Source organism: Euprymna scolopes, chromosome 39 (assembly GCF_053919585.1).
Source record: "Euprymna scolopes isolate OS-2025 chromosome 39, ASM5391958v1, whole genome shotgun sequence".
Classification (NCBI taxonomy): domain Eukaryota; kingdom Metazoa; phylum Mollusca; class Cephalopoda; order Sepiida; family Sepiolidae; genus Euprymna; species Euprymna scolopes.
Window position 1 is genome coordinate 25,074,140 of NC_136520.1, and position 22,360 is coordinate 25,096,499.

At 24.4% G+C, this 22,360-nt stretch overlaps 1 protein-coding gene across 11 annotated transcripts in view; it reads right to left on the reverse strand.

Moving 5' to 3' along the window:
• The window catches only part of LOC145263676 (uncharacterized), a 514,716-nt gene that overhangs the window by 84,795 nt on the left and 407,561 nt on the right, over positions 1-22,360 (reverse strand). For 3 of the 11 annotated variants that reach the window (XM_080120556.1, XM_080120555.1, XM_080120562.1), the window contains one exon: positions 11,815-11,845. The exons of the other annotated variants lie outside the window; for them this stretch is intronic. In XM_080120556.1, the coding sequence (XP_079976682.1) occupies positions 11,815-11,845 (31 nt within the window). The remainder of the gene's footprint in view (positions 1-11,814; positions 11,846-22,360) is intronic. 11 annotated transcript variants of the gene reach the window in all.

Genomic DNA, 22,360 nt, shown 5'->3' on the forward strand with positions numbered 1-22,360 from the left:
AATAATAATAATTAATCCTCATTTAAAAAATAATAATAATAATTAATCCTCATTTAAAAAATAATAATAATAATAATTAATCCTCATTTAAAAAATAATAATAATAATTAATCCTCATGTAAAATATAATATGAATAATTAATCCTCATCTAAAAAATAATATGAATAATTAATCCTCATCTAAAAAATAATAATAATAATTAATCCTCATTTAAAAAATAATAATAATAATTAATCCTCATTTAAAAAATAATAATAATAATTAATCCTCATTTAAAAAATAATAATAATAATAATTAATCCTCATTTAAAAAATAATAATAATAATTAATCCTCATGTAAAATATAATATGAATAATTAATCCTCATTTAAAAAATAATATGAATAATTAATCCTCATTTAAAAAATAATATGAATAATTAATCCTCATTTAAAAAATAATATGAATAATTAATCCTCATTTAAAATATAATATGAATAATTAATCCTCATCTAAAAAATAATATGAATAATTAATCCTCATCTAAAAAATAATAATAATAATTAATCCTCATTTAAAATATAATATGAATAATTAATCCTCATTTAAAAAATAATAATAATAATTAATCCTCATTTAAAATATAATATGAATAATTAATCCTCATTTAAAAAATAATATGAATAATTAATCCTCATTTAAAAAATAATATGAATAATTAATCCTCATTTAAAAAATAATATGAATAATTAATCCTCATTTAAAAAATAATATGAATAATTAATCCTCATTTAAAAAATAATATGAATAATTAATCCTCATCTAAAAAATAATAATAATAATTAATCCTCATTTAAAAAATAATAATAATAATTAATCCTAATTTAAAATATAATATGAATAATTAATCCTCATCTAAAAAATAATATGAATAATTAATCCTCATTTAAAAAATAATATGAATAATTAATCCTCATTTAAAAAATAATATGAATAATTAATCCTCATTTAAAAAATATGAATAATTAATCCTCATTTAAAAAATAATATGAATAATTAATCCTCATTTAAAATATAATATGAATAATTAATCCTCATTTAAAAATAATATGAATAATTAATCCTCATTTAAAAAATAATATGAATAATTAATCCTCATTTAAAAAATAATATGAATAATTAATCCTCATTTAAAATATAATATGAATAATTAATCCTCATTTAAAAAATAATAATAATAATTAATCCTCATTTAAAAAATAATATGAATAATTAATCCTCATTTAAAAAATAATAATGATAATTAATCCTCATTTAAAAAATAATATGAATAATTAATCCTCATTTAAAAAATAATATGAATAATTAATCCTCATTTAAAAAATAATATGAATAATTAATCCTCATTTAAAAAATAATATGAATAATTAATCCTCATTTAAAAAATAATAAGAATAATTAATCCTCATTTAAAAAATAATATGAATAATTAATCCTCATTTAAAAAATAATATGAATAATTAATCCTCATTTAAAAAATAATATGAATAATTAATCCTCATTTAAAAAATAATATGAATAATTAATCCTCATTTAAAATATAATATGAATAATTAATCCTCATTTAAAAAATAATATGAATAATTAATCCTCATTTAAAAAATAATATGAATAATTAATCCTCATTTAAAAAATAATATGAATAATTAATCCTCATTTAAAAAATAATATGAATAATTAATCCTCATTTAAAAAATAATATGAATAATTAATCCTCATTTAAAAAATAATATGAATAATTAATCCTCATTTAAAAAATAATATGAATAATTAATCCTCATTTAAAAAATAATATGAATAATTAATCCTCATTTAAAAAATAATATGAATAATTAATCCTCATTTAAAAAATAATAAGAATAATTAATCCTCATTTAAAAAATAATAATAATAATTAATCCTCATTTAAAAAATAATATGAATAATTAATCCTTATTTAAAAAATAATATGAATAATTAATCCTAATTTAAAAAATAATATGAATAATTAATCCTCATTTAAAAAATAATATGAATAATTAATCCTCATTTAAAATATAATATGAATAATTAATCCTCATTTAAAAAATAATAATAATAATTAATCCTCATCTAAAAAATAATATGAATAATTAATCCTCATTTAAAAAATAATATGAATAATTAATCCTCATTTAAAAAATAATAATGATAATTAATCCTCATTTAAAAAATAATATGAATAATTAATCCTCATTTAAAAAATAATATGAATAATTAATCCTCATTTAAAAAATAATATGAATAATTAATCCTCATTTAAAAAATAATATGAATAATTAATCCTCATTTAAAAAATAATATGAATAATTAATCCTCATTTAAAAAATAATATGAATAATTAATCCTCATTTAAAAAATAATAATAATAATCAATCCTCATTTAAAAAATAATAATAATAATTTATCCTCATTTAAAAAATATGAATAATTAATCCTCATTTAAAAAATAATAATAATAATTAATCCTCATTTAAAAAATAATATGAATAATTAATCCTCATCTAAAAAATAATAATAATTAATCCTCATTTAAAAAATAATATGAATAATTAATCCTCATCTAAAAAATAATATTAATAATTAATCCTCATTTAAAAAATAATATGAATAATTAATCCTCATCTAAAAAATAATAATAATAATTAATCCTCATTTAAAAAATAATATGAATAATTAATCCTCATTTAAAAAATAATATGAATAATTAATCCTTATCTAAAAAATAATATGAATAATTAATCCTCATTTAAAAAATAATATGAATAATTAATCCTCATTTAAAAAATAATATGAATAAGTTATCCTCATTTAAAAAATAATATGAATAATTAATCCTCATCTAAAAAATAATATTAATAATCAACCCTCATTTAAAAAATAATATTAATAATAAATCCTCATTTAAAATATAATATGAATAATTAATCCTCATTTAAAAAATAATATGAATAATTAATCCTCATTTAAAAAATAATATGAATAATTAATCCTCATTTAAAAAATAATATTAATAATCAACCCTCATTTAAAAAATAATATTAATAATAAATCCTCATTTAAAATATAATATGAATAATTAATCCTCATTTAAAAAATAATATGAATAATTAATCCTCATTTAAAAAATAATATGAATAATTAATCCTCATCTAGAGATAACATGAGAACAGCAATGCAAAGAATCCAAATAATATGAATAATGAATCCTCATCTAAAAAATAATAATAATATATCCTCATTTAAAAAATAATATGAATAATTAATCCTCATTTAAAAAATAATATGAATAATAAATCCTCATTTAAAAAATAATATGAATAATTAATCCTCATTTAAAATATAATATGAATAATTAATCCTCATTTAAAAAATAATATGAATAATTAATCCTCATTTAAAAAATATGAATAATTAATCCTCGTTTAAAAAATAATAATAATAATTAATCCTCATTTAAAAAATAATATAATTAATCCTCATTTAAAAAAGATTAATAATAATTAATCCTCATTTAAAAAAATAATATGAATAATTAATCCTCATTTAAAAAATATGAATAATTAATCCTCATTTAAAAAATAATAATAATAATTAATCCTCATTTAAAAAATAATATGAATAATTAATCCTCATTTAAAAAATAATATGAATAATAAATCCTCATTTAAAATATATGAATAATTAATCCTCATTTAAAACATAATATGAATAATTAATCCTCATTTAAAAAATAATATGAATAATTAATCCTCATTTAAAAAATAATAATAATAATTAATCCTCATTTAAAAAATAATATGAATAATTAATCCTCATTTAAAAAATAATAATAATAATTAATCCTCATTTAAAATATAATAATCATAATTAATCCTCATTTAAAAAATAATATGAATAATTAATCCTCATTTAAAAAATAATATGAATAATTATCCTCATCTAAAAAATAATATGAATAATTAATCCTCATTTAAAACATAATATGAATAATTAATCCTCATTTAAAAAATATGAATAAATTATCCTCATTTAAAAAATAATATGAATAATTAATCCTCATTTAAAATATAATATGAATAATTAATCCTCATTTAAAAAATAATATGAATAATTAATCCTCATTTAAAAAATAATAATAATAATTAATCCTCATTTAAAAAATAATATGAATAATTAATCCTCATTTAAAAAATAATATGAATAATTAATCCTCATTTAAAATATAATATGAATAATTAATCCTCATCTAAAAAATAATAATAATAATTAATCCTCATTTAAAAAATAATAATAATAATTAATCCTCATTTAAAAAATAATAAGAATAATTAATCCTCATCTAAAAAATAATAATAATAATTAATTCTCATTTAAAAAATAATATGAATAATTAATCCTCATCTAAAAAATAATAATAATAATTAATCCTCATTTAAAAAATAATAATAATAATTAATCCTCATTCAAAAAATAATAATAATAATTAATCCTCATTTAAAAAATAATAATAATAATTAATCCTCATTTAAAAAATAATAAGAATAATTAATCCTCATTTAAAAAATAATAATAATAATTAATCCTCATTTAAAAAATAATAATAATAATTAATCCTCATTTAAAATATATGAATAATTAATCCTCATCTAAACAATAATATGAATAATTAATCCTCATTTAAAAAATAATAATTAATCCTCATTTAAAAAATAATAATTAATCCTCATCTAAAAAATAATATGAATAATTAATCCTCATCTAAACAATAATAATAATAATTAATTCTCATTTAAAATATAATATGAATAATTAATCCTCATTTAAAAAATAATATGAATAATTAATCCTCATTTAAAAAATAATAATAATAATTAATCCTCATTTAAAAAATAATATGAATAATTAATCCTCATTTAAAAAATAATATGAATAATTAATCCTCATTTAAAATATAATATGAATAATTAATCCTCATCTAAAAAATAATAATAATAATTAATCCTCATTTAAAAAATAATAATAATAATTAATCCTCATTTAAAAAATAATAAGAATAATTAATCCTCATCTAAAAAATAATAATAATAATTAATTCTCATTTAAAAAATAATATGAATAATTAATCCTCATCTAAAAAATAATAATAATAATTAATCCTCATTTAAAAAATAATAATAATAATTAATCCTCATTTAAAAAATAATATGAATAATTAATCCTCATTTAAAAAATAATATGAATAATTAATCCTCATTTAAAAAATAATATGAATAATTAATCCTCATTTAAAAAATAATATGAATAATTAATCCTCATCTAGAGATAACATGAGAACAGCAATGCAAAGAATCCAAATAATATGAATAATGAATCCTCATCTAAAAAATAATAATAATATATCCTCATTTAAAAAATAATATGAATAATTAATCCTCATTTAAAAAATAATATGAATAATAAATCCTCATTTAAAAAATAATATGAATAATTAATCCTCATTTAAAATATAATATGAATAATTAATCCTCATTTAAAAAATAATATGAATAATTAATCCTCATTTAAAAAATATGAATAATTAATCCTCGTTTAAAAAATAATAATAATAATTAATCCTCATTTAAAAAATAATATAATTAATCCTCATTTAAAAAAGATTAATAATAATTAATCCTCATTTAAAAAAATAATATGAATAATTAATCCTCATTTAAAAAATATGAATAATTAATCCTCATTTAAAAAATAATAATAATAATTAATCCTCATTTAAAAAATAATATGAATAATTAATCCTCATTTAAAAAATAATATGAATAATAAATCCTCATTTAAAATATATGAATAATTAATCCTCATTTAAAACATAATATGAATAATTAATCCTCATTTAAAAAATAATATGAATAATTAATCCTCATTTAAAAAATAATAATAATAATTAATCCTCATTTAAAAAATAATATGAATAATTAATCCTCATTTAAAAAATAATAATAATAATTAATCCTCATTTAAAATATAATAATCATAATTAATCCTCATTTAAAAAATAATATGAATAATTAATCCTCATTTAAAAAATAATATGAATAATTATCCTCATCTAAAAAATAATATGAATAATTAATCCTCATTTAAAACATAATATGAATAATTAATCCTCATTTAAAAAATATGAATAAATTATCCTCATTTAAAAAATAATATGAATAATTAATCCTCATTTAAAATATAATATGAATAATTAATCCTCATTTAAAAAATAATATGAATAATTAATCCTCATTTAAAAAATAATAATAATAATTAATCCTCATTTAAAAAATAATATGAATAATTAATCCTCATTTAAAAAATAATATGAATAATTAATCCTCATTTAAAATATAATATGAATAATTAATCCTCATCTAAAAAATAATAATAATAATTAATCCTCATTTAAAAAATAATAATAATAATTAATCCTCATTTAAAAAATAATAAGAATAATTAATCCTCATCTAAAAAATAATAATAATAATTAATTCTCATTTAAAAAATAATATGAATAATTAATCCTCATCTAAAAAATAATAATAATAATTAATCCTCATTTAAAAAATAATAATAATAATTAATCCTCATTCAAAAAATAATAATAATAATTAATCCTCATTTAAAAAATAATAATAATAATTAATCCTCATTTAAAAAATAATAAGAATAATTAATCCTCATTTAAAAAATAATAATAATAATTAATCCTCATTTAAAAAATAATAATAATAATTAATCCTCATTTAAAATATATGAATAATTAATCCTCATCTAAACAATAATATGAATAATTAATCCTCATTTAAAAAATAATAATTAATCCTCATTTAAAAAATAATAATTAATCCTCATCTAAAAAATAATATGAATAATTAATCCTCATCTAAACAATAATAATAATAATTAATTCTCATTTAAAATATAATATGAATAATTAATCCTCATTTAAAAAATAATATGAATAATTAATCCTCATTTAAAAAATAATAATAATAATTAATCCTCATTTAAAAAATAATATGAATAATTAATCCTCATTTAAAAAATAATATGAATAATTAATCCTCATTTAAAATATAATATGAATAATTAATCCTCATCTAAAAAATAATAATAATAATTAATCCTCATTTAAAAAATAATAATAATAATTAATCCTCATTTAAAAAATAATAAGAATAATTAATCCTCATCTAAAAAATAATAATAATAATTAATTCTCATTTAAAAAATAATATGAATAATTAATCCTCATCTAAAAAATAATAATAATAATTAATCCTCATTTAAAAAATAATAATAATAATTAATCCTCATTTAAAAAATAATATGAATAATTAATCCTCATTTAAAAAATAATATGAATAATTAATCCTCATTTAAAAAATAATATGAATAATTAATCCTCATTTAAAAAATAATATGAATAATTAATCCTCATTTAAAAAATAATATGAATAATTAATCCTCATTTAAAAAATAATATGAATAATTAATCCTCATTTAAAAAATAATATGAATAATTAATCCTCATTTAAAAAATAATATGAATAATTAATCCTCATTTAAAAAATAATAAGAATAATTAATCCTCATTTAAAAAATAATAATAATAATTAATCCTCATTTAAAAAATAATATGAATAATTAATCCTTATTTAAAAAATAATATGAATAATTAATCCTCATTTAAAAAATAATATGAATAATTAATCCTCATTTAAAAAATAATATGAATAATTAATCCTCATTTAAAATATAATATGAATAATTAATCCTCATTTAAAAAATAATAATAATAATTAATCCTCATTTAAAAAATAATATGAATAATTAATCCTCATTTAAAAAATAATATGAATAATTAATCCTCATTTAAAAAATAATAATGATAATTAATCCTCATTTAAAAAATAATATGAATAATTAATCCTCATTTAAAAAATAATATGAATAATTAATCCTCATTTAAAAAATAATATGAATAATTAATCCTCATTTAAAAAATAATATGAATAATTAATCCTCATTTAAAAAATAATATGAATAATTAATCCTCATTTAAAAAATAATATGAATAATTAATCCTCATTTAAAAAATAATAATAATAATTAATCCTCATTTAAAAAAGAATATGAATAATTAATCCTCATCTAAAAAATAATATGAATAATTAATCCTCATCTAAAAAATAATATGAATAATTAATCCTCATCTAAAAAATAATATGAATAATTAATCCTCATTTAAAAAATATGAATAATTAATCCTCATTTAAAAAATAATAATAATAATTAATCCTCATTTAAAAAATAATATGAATAATTAATCCTCATTTAAAAAATAATATGAATAATTAATCCTCATTTAAAAAATAATAATGATAATTAATCCTCATTTAAAAAATAATATGAATAATTAATCCTCATTAAAAAAATAATATGAATAATTAATCCTCATTTAAAAAATAATATGAATAATTAATCCTCATTTAAAAAATAATATGAATAATTAATCCTCATTTAAAAAATAATATGAATAATTAATCCTCATCTAAAAAATAATATGAATAATTAATCCTCATTTAAAAAATAATATGAATAATTAATCCTCATCTAAAAAATAATAATGATAATTAATCCTCATTTAAAAAATAATATGAATAATTAATCCTCATTTAAAAAATAATATGAATAATTAATCCTCATTTAAAAAATATGAATAATCAATCCTCATCTAAAAAATTCAAAGTCATAATGCATTTTTTCTTGTACAAGGATAAACTCCTAAACTAGTGAACCAATCGGTATAAATTTTGGAATATATGAGGATTGTTCCAAAAGTAAAGCCTATTTTTTTTTAACTCAAAAAGTTGAAGATCTATGAAGACAGGAGTGACACCATTAAAACGAGCGATCTTTTGTGCTCCATAATTTATTTTTCTACATAGTTATCACCATTTTCAATGCACTTTTGCAGGAATTCAATGATACATTTCTGCTTTTTATGCACATCCATGACATGGGTTGCTTTCTTAGAATCTCACACAGTCAATATCTGTAACAGAGAGATGAAACTTTTATCTCATGAATACATAAGTTCAGTCATCATGACAATGCTATTTGCTATTTCCTCTGGTACATTTGGGCAGAATAAAAAATAAGAGGCATTACTTTTGGAATGTGCCTTCTTGTATATAGGCACATTAATCTGTTAAAATTTACCAAACTAGCACCGTCTCTCCCCAAAACTTAAAATAAGTTAGATACAAAAAATTTGCTAAACATCAACTTTTAAATTTATATAAAAGTAATGCATTTTTAAAAGATTTCTGTGAACACACAAGCATCAATAATATGTATTTTATTAATAAAATAATATGTATTTTATTAATAAAAATCATAAACTATCAAACATATCGTTATGAATTATGGAATATGTATTCTAGAACAAACGATGAGAAACATTTTCTTTTTTTTTTTAATCGTACCCGCCCCCCAAAGATCAAAATTTGAAACTAATGCTATATTTATTGCTTATAGACGTCTTGAGATTGGTACTATATATATATATATATATATATATATATATATATATATATATATATATATATATATACATACACACACACGCATGCATAAATATAAGTATATATTTCTTGCAAAATCAGTATTAGAGAATCTCAGCAGAATGGTAGATTAAGGAAAATAAAAATTAATTGTGTAATATTTATTTAAGCAATTCATTCATATTTTTTTCCCAAGCAGAAAATAAATAAATAAATAATCAAGTTACATAAATAAATAAAACTAATATAAAAAAAAAACATTCGAAAAATGTTATTTTCAGTCAAAATGTCCACCATTAGTCTTTGGATTAAAAAAATACACGCAAAAAAAAAAGACATTATCTATCATGCTGATTTTTTTCTTGACACCAAATGCCTTCAACAGATACTTCAGTATAACCTGCTAATCCACATATGCGTTGGCACAGTAGATCAACTGCCCACTAGATGGAAGGTCTGTCTTCAATCATATGGTGAAGCTCTCTCTCTCTCTCGAGAGAGAGAAAGAATGTGATTTATTCATCAATTACCATTAAATAAACAGTTAATTTAATTCATAGGACTGAGAATAAACAAAGAAAATTACAACGTGAACAATGAGACTTATACAGTAAGAGAGAGACCACAGATTTTTGACTGTTGCTTACAAGAAAAGGTATGAAAAAAGTTAAAAACAAAACTTAATTGATATGAACAATAAAATTGTTCATTGGCACTAATGCCGGTCCAAGTGCTGACAACTTGTCTGCTGTTTCTGCAATAAAAATGAAACAGTTCCCATTCCATAATAAATGGCACCCATGACTTGCTAATTTATTTTTTTTTACTGAGGGATCACCACTCATCAAGGCTAAAGATCACTCAAGGATAAGGATTAATGAAAAGAACTTCATGAAAGGACTGAAGGCGATTAATGTGATGAGCTAAGTTGGATTACTTGTAGAGACAGTTTATTGTAGGATCTGTTGATAATTGATTTGAAAATGACTGTTGTAGTCTTCAGGGAAGTAGTTTTGTAGCAATATGCAAATGATTTCTGTTATTGAACACTCAATGACATTTTGAGCTTGATCGAAGCGTAAGTCGTGTATTCAGTAAGTTACTTCAGCACCTCGCCTGCCAGAGTTCATGTCTGTTTCCGTAATAAGTGTGCTCCTCATAACGATAACCAATGTTTGTTGAATACTTGTAGTCATTCGTCCATTCAAGTTTTCAAGTTTTAGTTAAAGACTGGCTGACCATTGGCTTTCTCCAAGTCCTGCTCACTGACCTGTGAGAGTCAACATGTAAACAGTAAAGTGATTGTACTGCATAACTATGTTGACACATTTGTTCTCGTTAGATCACCGAAATTAAGCGACATTGAGCCTGATCAGTACTAAATGGGTGACCAGTTGGGATTATCATGCCTCCCTACAAAACTATCATCATCATCTCCCCTAGGGTTATACATACAACTATGGATTACTTAGGAATTTAATATTCCTTAGAAACTTGCTATTTCTGGGGAAGCTAGCTCAATCCACTCAACGTAAAAGCCACACCAGGTTCAGGTATCCTTATTAAGCTTTATTTACGACTAACTATATAACGTGAATACATGTATGCAAATGCCAAGCTGTGGGTGAAGAATATAAAAAGGAAAAAGAGGATGATCACATTAGAGGTGTGGATGACGTTTGAGAGCACGTTTGAGAAGACGATCACATCAGAAACAAAAGAATGAGGAAATTATTGTACAGCCAAAAAAGCGAGTTGAAGTTTTTTTCTATTCTTTGTTTGCTTTGTGACTGAGGCTACGAACGTATTGGTTCCGGACAACGTTACAACTAAAATTACAGTCAAAACAAACAAAAAAGACATTTCCAGGCAATGATAAATAACCCTGCTAGATATTAATACAAGAAAACGCAAAAACAAGATCAAACAAAACCACACAACTAGATAGATTAATGAACTAGCGAAAATTAGCAAAAAAAAAAAAGTTATTGAATTAGAACTAATCAAGCTATATGCTAACGAAGAACCATGCATGTTAGTGATAGGACGGTCAAGGGGTAGGAGTCGAAATCTATGGAAATAATCAGTAAAAAAACCCAATAAACTTGTTATGGAAAAAAGAGCTAACAAAAGTAAATTACTTTTTCTTGCCATGGCTTAATGACTTCCCACCTGAAAATACGTAAAGTGGAAGTAAAATTAAAACACCAATACAACTGCATATATGTGAGGTGCCTTCAATAAATTTCCAGACTTTTTTCGTATGGGCACTTTCATTGATAGTACACACCTGAAACTCTAGTCCCTTTCGAAGTAATCTCCTCCAGCTGCAATACACTTATTGTACCGTTCCAACAACAACTTCTGGAAGGCCTCATGAAAGTTCTTTTGTGTAAGCATGTCAATGACCCTCGTCACAGCCTCTTTCATCTCCTCAATTGTCTCATAACGACAACTTCTAAGATTTGAGCTAAGGGAATAACCAAAAGTCACCGGAAGCAATGTTTGAACTATAGCGAGAATGAGGAACCGTCTTGATGCCCATCGTGGTCAAATAGTCTGTGATCTTCTCTTAGCACCCTTAAGACAAACTTTGTGCAAATCCTCTGCATCTTCAGTCCCTCACGAATAATTGTGTGTACAGTTCCCACACTGACATCAAACTGTGCACTTATTGTCTTTATAGACACACGAGGTTCCTTATCTATGAAATTCTTTATCTGACCAATCAACTCTGGTGTTCTGATTTTCTAACTCCTTCCACACCTCATCATCCCTCACAGACTCTCTGCGTTCCTTGAATCTCTTATGCCACTCAAAAACTGAGTTTCGATTCATCCAAGATGGTCCAAAAGTGGTCTGAAGCATTCCATACGTTTCTGTGGCATTTTTTTACCAAGTTTAAAACAGAATTTTATTGCATATCGTTCTTCTAAAGTGTCCTCACGTCCAGATTGCATTTTTGAAATTCACCAGCTGTGACGATCAGGCTTTAGTATGGTGTATTTCAATTCCTATTGTAGCTGTTCATTTGAACCGGAAATCATAAAAATTAGTCACCTCATAAAATGTATAGTAATAATATACTGAATTTTCAAAAGTCTATGATAATTTTAAATGCCTGTAGAAAAACAGTTTGGAAACTTATTGAAGGCACTAGTTCAAAAAACCAAAACAATTCAAGATATCTCCATAGGATCAATGAATCCAAAATTTGTTTATTAAAAAATTAAATCTAATGAAGCTGCCAGGATATATTAAACACTAAAAGACAAAAAAAAAAAAAAAAAAAAAAGCTCAAGAATTAACAGGTTATATCAAAAAGAGATTTCCTATTATGAATTCACTTGCTTAGAAAATTTAGGTCATAAATTTTCTATATTATAATCAAATTCTAAAAGTGAAAATTATCGATGTTTATAGACATTAATTACTTTTTATTTTTAGAGTTTGATTTTTTATATTGAACATCTTAATAAATGTCAAATTTTATAATTTGCTAAATCAGTGTGTGTGTATAGGGTAATTTCATGTTATAAGATAAAAAAATGGAGTGCTCAATTACTTGTGCAAGAGCATGAAGATTTTTTTCGAAAGATACTATACATTAGTTTGATCTTTTATTGATACCTTCAGTTTCATGGAAACACAATAAACTCAGTCCACAGGGCTAAAGATACCAAATATAACCAATGCTTCAGTCAATATTATTTTTTATTTTTTTTTAATCCTTTGAGATGATGCTCCATAATTTGTGCATAATTTTGTGTACAGTTATCCTCATCTTCATAGTTGTTGTTTCCCCACTGTATCACTGGACCGTGACGCAGGAGATAGAAGCATTGAGTCTCTACGATTCCAGGTGAACATTATCTAAAGATAGCAGTGTCAATCCTACTCAATCAGGCCAGAAGATAAGTTGACCAAAAACATGGTGAGATGACAACAATTATGGAAGGCAGTAATTACTCGGGATATAAAGAATAAATGACAAAATGTTATATTCCAAAATTCATGATGTTGACCATCTTATAATTTATTCCTATTTGTAATGGAAAAATAAAAAGGTATTTGCAGCTTCTTTTCCAATTTTCGGATTTTCATCATGTCAAATCACACTTCAAGTCCTTTTGACAGATTGATTGTTGCTATTTCTTCCGATGAGTTAAGGGCATAATACATTCACTGATTGATATAATAATTAAGTGATTGATTTTGCGCTATGAAACAGATACTGTCAAGTCAACTGAATTAAAGGAATAAATTATAAGATGGTCAACATCATGAATTTTGGAATATAACTTTGTCATTTATTCTCTCTCTCTCTCTCTCTATATATATATATATATATATATATATATATATATATATATATATATATATATATATATATATAGTATGTTGCCTTTGTAGGAAATCTCGAGTAGTAGAGCTCAATACATAGCAGAGCAAGAATAAAAGCTAAAAAAAATAAAAGAAATAATGTAATTAACCATTATAAATTTATTTCAACCATATAGGCAATAGGTCATTTTTAAAGCTAGTTGATTGACTCCTCACAGCCTTCAACCAGCTTGCATTTTTGAACATGCTCTATTGTCTATATGGTTGAAATAAATTTATAGTAAGATATAGCTAACTAAATTTTTAGCTGTCTTCTTTTAACTTATATAAGGAAAAGAAATCCAGACTGTAAATCAAAAATTTACAAGGAAATTTATTGTTCGACAATACTAAAAAAAAAAAAAAAATTATTAAGAAATTCTTAATCTGCGGAGTTTCAAAGAATGCTATTCTTCTCTTCAGAGAGAAAAAAAGAAATTAGCAAATTACTAATATAGCTGAGCTAAGAATGTGCTGGTTATGGCATTAAATGAAACGACACTTTATGGGAGTTATAAAATGCAAAACTTTTAATATGTTCATACCAGTAAAAACATGTGAAAATGGAAAAACAAACTGAATATAGGAAGTTCAGAATGCATGAAAACTTGATGGTAAATCCAAGTGAATTTTTTTTTTTTTTTAATTAATCCAAAATTTCAATGTCAGTTAACAAGCGAGGCAAGTCCAGAGTGTATTGAGCTTTTTTTTAATCTGATTGAAATTACTACATAAATTACTACATAAATTACTACATAAATTTTAGGTTTACACTTGCTTTTGTCTGGTAAGCTTTTCATTCCCATTGTCTGAATTGAATATATTTCCCCAAACCTCTGTCCTTGATGAATGGGAGACTTGCTGCTATCGTTTCAAATGATCTTAAGTAACAGCAAAGGGAGTCTTGATTCCAAACATTTCTCATATGTCATATCTCCCCTCTTTTGGAAATAGGCTACGATTATGAATATCTTCAATATCAAATAAACCTTATACACTGTGAAATTTACTTTATGTATGAAAACCAAAGAGAGGAGATATAACATATGAGAAGTGTTTGGAATCAAGTCTCCCCATGCTATTACTTCAGATCATTTGAAACTGCAGCAGCAAGTTTTAGTTTAATCAAGGCCAGAGGTTTTGGGGAAATATCAGATATTTTGTAATTCATATACAAAACTCAGAAAACAACTGCCTATGAAACATTTTATGGCAGTAAAAAAGTGCCAAAAATAGGCTCCAGATAATGGATGATCTCTTTAATGTGCAACCTTAAGGGCAAATGTCACATAGCCCACTACACAAGTCAGGTCATTAGCTTTCCAACGAGCCCTCATTTGTTAAATTCTGATCAATAGTCGCTGAGATGTGGAACTTATAAAATTGCCAAAAAAGGTGGTGTGTGTATATATATATATACATACATACATATACACACACACACACTTGTAGCCAAATTGAATATTGAAATGCTTATATCTTTGGTTCTATGGGATGAAACTACATGAAATTTTGCTGGCTTTTTGATGATTAGAATACTATTCTATGGTTAAAATTTTATGACAATTGGTAAAAAAGAACCTATATTTTCAAATCAATAAAATATGCCCAAATTTGCATACCTGGCAGGTAGCTTCAGTTTCGCTACTTCAGTTGTCTCCTATGTGGCCTTGCAAGGCCACTAATAGATATATAGAGAAAGAAATATATATAACTATAGCTTATGGGTATTACGCTTGTGAGAGCCAGTCTACAGCAATACAGCCAGCATAGATTTCAAGTTAAGAAAAAGAAATTGTCTAGGCAATAAAAATGCCACGATGAGGATAGTTGTGTTTATTCTCCTCCCTTGTCTAAATTTCCTATTTGCTCTGAAACTGGTTATATGAGATTGCTAATGACTGTATTACTTCTTTAAATAATAATTCAACAATTATTCTGTTTTATAATTTTGTTTCTGTATTTTGATTTTTCTGATAATGTTGAAAGAATTAACGAAGGTTTCAACATTTGTGATTGTCTGAGAATTTTAAATTTATTCAGGAACAAGTATAAAGACAATTGGACACACTTTAACGTTTTTCAAATCTAACCATTGGTGTCAAAACTTAACATCCATCATTCACACTCATTGAATCTTTAATAAAGTTAACAATCCTTAGTGCAATCCAATCATATCAATCTATGCTTGCCTTGCCCACCAAGTTTCAGTTATAAATGCTCAACAGTTTATTTTAGCATCATTCAATAAGCTGCAAATGTGCACTGCTCCATTTTAAAACATCTGGATATGATATGCAAAGTTTTCAATAATTCTTCAGTTCAAGAATAGTCTGAGGATTGTTTTAATAGGCATCATCTTTGAAAGAACCCTAAAGATGGAAGATGGGGACTCTGATAAATGTGAATCATATCTCATATTGAAAATATTACCGAAGTATCTCCGCATATCATTTCTTTGCTTACATGATTATAGAATCGAGGCGGACACATGCACATTAGATTAACATTACACAATGATGTAAATTGTATTTTATGAAGCACTAGCAAGATTACCCGGCATTGCTCAGGTTCTTAATTTCTGTAAATTATGCAGATTCCAGGAAAAAACTAAATAATTTGATTAATATTGTAATTTGAAATGTTTATGTTTATTTTGAGAACAAAATCAGAGTAAAAATGATAAAGACTGTGCGTGATTTGAAACCATAAACTTTGCCTCTAAGCATAGCATGCTAGCCAACTGAGCCACGAAATCAAAGGAAAGAAACAAAAGAAAGAGAAAATAACAAATCAAGACTCCCTTTTCCACTTTTATAATAAAAACAAGAAATATTATTTCTATCTTCCATGTTTCTTTTTACTCCCCCGTCATTCAAAAGGAAAGAAAGTGAAAATAACAAATCAAGACTCCCTTTCCCACTTTTATAATAAAAACAAGAAATATTATTTCTATCTTCCATGTTTCTTTTTACTCCCCCGTCATTCAAAAGGAAAGAAAGTGAAAATAACAAATCAAGACTCCCTTTCCCACTTTTATAATAAAAACAAGAAATATTATTTCTATCTTCCATGTTTCTTTTTACTCCCCCGTCATTCAAAAGGAAAGAAAGTGAAAATAACAAATCAAGACTCCCTTTCCCACTTTTATAATAAAAACAAGAAATATTATTTCTATCTTCCATGTTTCTTTTTACTCCCCCGTCATTCAAAAGGAAAGAAAGTGAAAATAACAAATCAAGACTCCCTTTCCCACTTTTATAATAAAAACAAGAAATATTATTTCTATCTTCCATGTTTCTTTTTACTCCCCCGTCATTCAAAAGGAAAGAAAGTGAAAATAACAAATCAAATCTTTTTTTTTTTCGATGGTAAATCTTTAAAGATTTGTCATTACTTTCTTTCTCTAATGTTCAAGTAGGAGCACATCTGAATTAGGGAGTGAAAGCAGCTTGCGCCTGTTCTACTTATGAGTAATTAAAAATAAAATATTGATCAGAATTAAATATTAAAACCAATCGGGAATACAATTTTTATCAACAACACAAACCAATATTTTGCAGATTTTATTATTCAGCTTATAGTGAAAAAGGTTTTGATCAGAAAAACATGCAATGGAACCATCTTCACAATATTTATAAGATTTTGATTGGAAACTCACTTCAAAACGTTCTTTTTTTTATTCTCTTCTAGGTTAGTGTATGTGAACTTTAACATATGATGTATTAAAAGCAACATCAAGATTTATGAAGTGAAACCTCCTACTCTTCCTTTATAACTAACAAAAATAAAATATTGATCAGGACTAAATATTAAAATTGATGAAATCAATAATAATTTTTTTTTTTTTAACAACACTGACCAATATTTGTCCTATCTGACTAATGAAAGGATTTTTTTTATCTTTTGCGGATAAACTGTTAATTGCAAATATGGGAGGGGGGGGCGTCTTTACTTTATATATAAGATTTTGTACTTGGCACTCACTTTACTGAAAAATAATTTCTTTTAACACAGACCAATATTTGCCCAAACTGATTAAGAAAAACATTTTTTTATCAACCTTTCTTAATAAAGCTATTAATTACATTTTTATTTTATAGATAAAATAATACTTCTTGTGAAATCTGCATGCAAAGTTTGGTTCAAATCCACACAATACTTTCTAAATCTATAGAGAACACGCAAGCAGAAAGAAACCTTCCAATTATTAGCACAGAAGATATGGCTATTTTTTACATTGACAGCAATAATAAAATAGTGTGACTATTTTTTTTTCAACTAGCCTCATATTGCAAACAACCATTTTAATTTTTCTCAAATGTTGCAACGATTCTGTGACAATACATTAGGTTGTTTTATTTTATTTCTTAGTTTAATATTGCCATTGAAGTCTTACCATCACCAATAATACTCTATGTAGATGTCTTTAAGCTAGGTTTACACTATATATATATATATATATATATATATATATACATTGAAAGTTATACCAGAAAAAGAAAGCCTATAAATTATGTATTATACTACACTGCCATCTCCCAAAGGAGGAGGTAATGCTTGGAATGATGGCATCATAATGAACAATATATGTATGACACTACCTCCCTAAAAGGAAGATGTCTAATTAAGAATGAATATATACTATACTACCCTTCACCAAAGAAGGAGGTAGTGCCTGGGAGAACGAACACAGGTACTGTACAATAAGTGTTGATTATTGTTATTTACAGTTATCACCTGTAATGAAGATTGAACCTTCAACATCCATAAAACTTTCACTTAAAACTGATTAGATTGCCGATGTCTTTAATGTTGTGAGATGAGTCCTTGTGAACAATTCTAGTACGAATATTTGGAAGCTTTCTGTTAATATATATGTTATGTGAGTGTGCATATCTATATATTTGTATATACAGAATTTACTCCTAAACTAATTAACAGATCATTATGAATTTTTGGAACACAGCTGCAAGAGTCAAAGAGTAGTAATGTGGACTATATTTAGTTTTATGTAAATAAAAAGCAAATAGGGGTTGTAAAAATTCATATACATTCCATTTCTGTAAAATCTTAATAGGTATTAAATATCAATAAACATTCCCAAAATTTTACTGGTTTTTTATAAAGAAAAATATTTTAGAAGGGGTTTTAGGGAACATAATATGGACACAACCTGCTTTTTGAAAATTCAAATATTTCAGGTTTATATTAGACACCAATTAAGCTGGACTTCTTGAATTTCTTTAAGCTTCAGTCTTAAAATTATAGCCATATTCTAGAATCCAAATTATGTAATAGATTTTTATCAGAATTAGAAAAAGGGTTCTAAGTATAAGATTTAATATTATATGTTCGAAAATGTTTGGACAATTTATTTTACCTGTCCTGAGACGGATATTCTTTTAGTTGTTTTATAAAGTGACAGTTGAAGTCTGAGAGATTAGAGGAATTTTAAGCAAAAATTTAAAAAGGGATTCATGAAAATAAATAACTTTTATAAGATAATCCAAAGAACATTATCAGATTGGCTGTTAACTCCTGCCAACAAAACAAGCTTACATTACGACAGACTTTAATTGATATTTTAAAAAGAAGGAATTATCAAGATTCTTTATATTAATCAAATAGAAAAAAAAATGCCGCCTCTGGGTGCATTTTTTTCTAGTATATATAAGTATAAAGTTTGCTAATAGACAATGTTTTGTATTATTTGAATTATTTTGATTACTTAGATATGGTTTCGACTGATGTACCCTCCGACCTTCTTTAAGCGTATCTTGTTAAACTTCGGAATCTTTCTGTTGAACTCAGAAATCTATACGGAATTCAAATGGAACCATTTATTCACTTGATGCTCGTTTGAAAATAGAATTCTTAAGTAAACTGTAATGGTAGTCTTCAGTACGAGCCACACCAAGGATTAAACCTTCAGCATCTAATAGATTGTCACTTCAAACTTATAAGCACTTTATCTTTTAGGCTATGAGTTCACGCTGATTCCAGAGTTTGGCAAGATGCACTTGAAAAAGGTCGAAAATTACATTGGTCGAAACATTGTGAGAATGACATCCAAGATGAGAACAGCAGTACAAATAAACCAAATCATCAATCCTCATCTAAAAAATTCTTAAACTAATATCTTGTTCATGTATGCTACTAAAGAAGGAGGTAATGCCTAGAGGATGGTCTTGTGACGACCCCCCCCCAGAATGATGTAATACCAGAGAGCCTTAGGTTTAAGGGTGAATATTTTTTTTTGTGGGAAACATAAAAAATATTTTTTGTAGGAAACACAAAAAAAAGCAAACATTATTAAAAATGTAGCAGTTTCATTGCTGTAACCTGAAAAAATAACGCAGATACGTAACAAATGAATGGTTAAAGCAAGAAATTGTTTCTGACTAATATTTTAATTGTATTACCTTTGAAAAATGCAAGGTGGATTTTGCTTAATAGTAACACTTTTTAAACAGTTGTGAATATGGACACACTCCTACGAAAACGATGAAAATAATCGTAAATGAATGTACCGAACAGGAACTGGAAAAGATTGATATAACAAAAGGCAATGGTGTTGTTTGGTGCAAAAGATAAAAAGAATGTTCAAAGAAATGTTCGAACTATTCATTTTTATGTTTCCGTTCATTTATGATATTCTTATATTCTAGAATAGAAAAATACACATGGCAAGAAAATGTGAGATCGACATGATCCGCAAAAGAAAAAATTTCTCTAACTGCATAAGTGGAAAAAAACTAAAGAAAACAAAACAACGTATGTGAAAAATGAATGCAATCAGTAACAAACAGGTCATTCTGTTATTTGACCAATTCCTGAATATGTAAATAAATCTCTGGAATAGCCAATCAAAGCAGAAGGATGTAACCCATATTTAGGTTGTAAAAGTAAGTCAGAAAAAAGAAAAAATGACTCCGTGTAATGGTGATCGCATTAGATTGGTGCATGAGAGAAAAAGTTACTTTGACTTCTTGCATGTATGACTTAAGAGAAACAGGCAAGTCAGAAAGAAATTACTGAAAGCAAATGAAAACTGGGCATGAGCATAGTCAAATGCTACATATCACATTCACAGAGCTGTCATGTGTGAATGTAAGCAAAGAAAAATAAACTTTATTATATAGTTATTATAACAAGTGGGGGGAATTGTTGATAGTGTTTTCGGCTAGCCGAGTGTTTCTTGTGAAAGTTTGGCGAGGGGGCACCATAGAGTGAGGCTCAGTCGAACATTTTCCATGAAAGTGATGATACAGCAGAGACAAACTCGCAACATCTCTTCTGTGAAATGGAGGTTGCAGGGAAGAGAAAAGGACATCTCCCACAAGGCTACGAAATCTATTTTGAACTCTATCAAGGCAGGACGGGTTCTTTCTAGCGGCTCCTGCCCAGATGTGGCAGCAGTATTCCATCCTTGGACATACCTGGCTCTTATATAGATAGAGAATTGCATCAGCAGTGAGATATCTACTGGATTGATAGAAGGATCCCACCATTTTTCCAGCGGCCTTGGCAACGGATTTAATGTACGTGTTCCATTTAAGATCAGGAGTGAAGGTCAAGCCCAGAAGTTTGTCAAAACTTGAGGCTTCCTCAAGACTCTTAAATGAAAACTGAAATTATCTTCCTTCAATAGTAGAAACACACTAACACCTACAACTTCTATCAATTCGCATCTACTGAACACTATCTATCTATTTACTTAATTATACATACGGAATACGCCATGACTTTAAATTTACCTTCAGTTATACCCGTACTGTACTGCACCTATATCTTAATCCTCTTGTAATCTAAAATATACAGTGACTCAATTCCTAATATCTACTCACACTGTAACATTAACCTGTACCTAAGCTAACATATAACTTTTAAAAAATGCAAAAATCTAAACGTAAAAGTCTTAATCCACACTAACGCCTTTCTAACAAGCCTGCTCACATAGTTGCTTCCACAGCATGAGTTTTTTTTTCTTTTTTTTTCTGCTTCTTAATAACAATGAAATAGCAATGTCCCTAAATCACTTTGAGGAGTGTAACTATTTATTAGATATATAACCTCTACAAACTAATCCTGTAACATTAACTAACCACGCGGGGGTTGCAGAAATACCTGGATTAGGACCCAGGCACGGAGCAAACCCCCTCAGGGCTGATGGACCCAGTAGATCTTCTCAGATGACCCGTATAGGAGAAGGAAAACTCTGAAACTAAACCAAGGGGAGGGAGGCCTCTCCAGTCTTGGATGACAACCTTCCTAGAGCTGGTGACTCAAACAAATTACTGG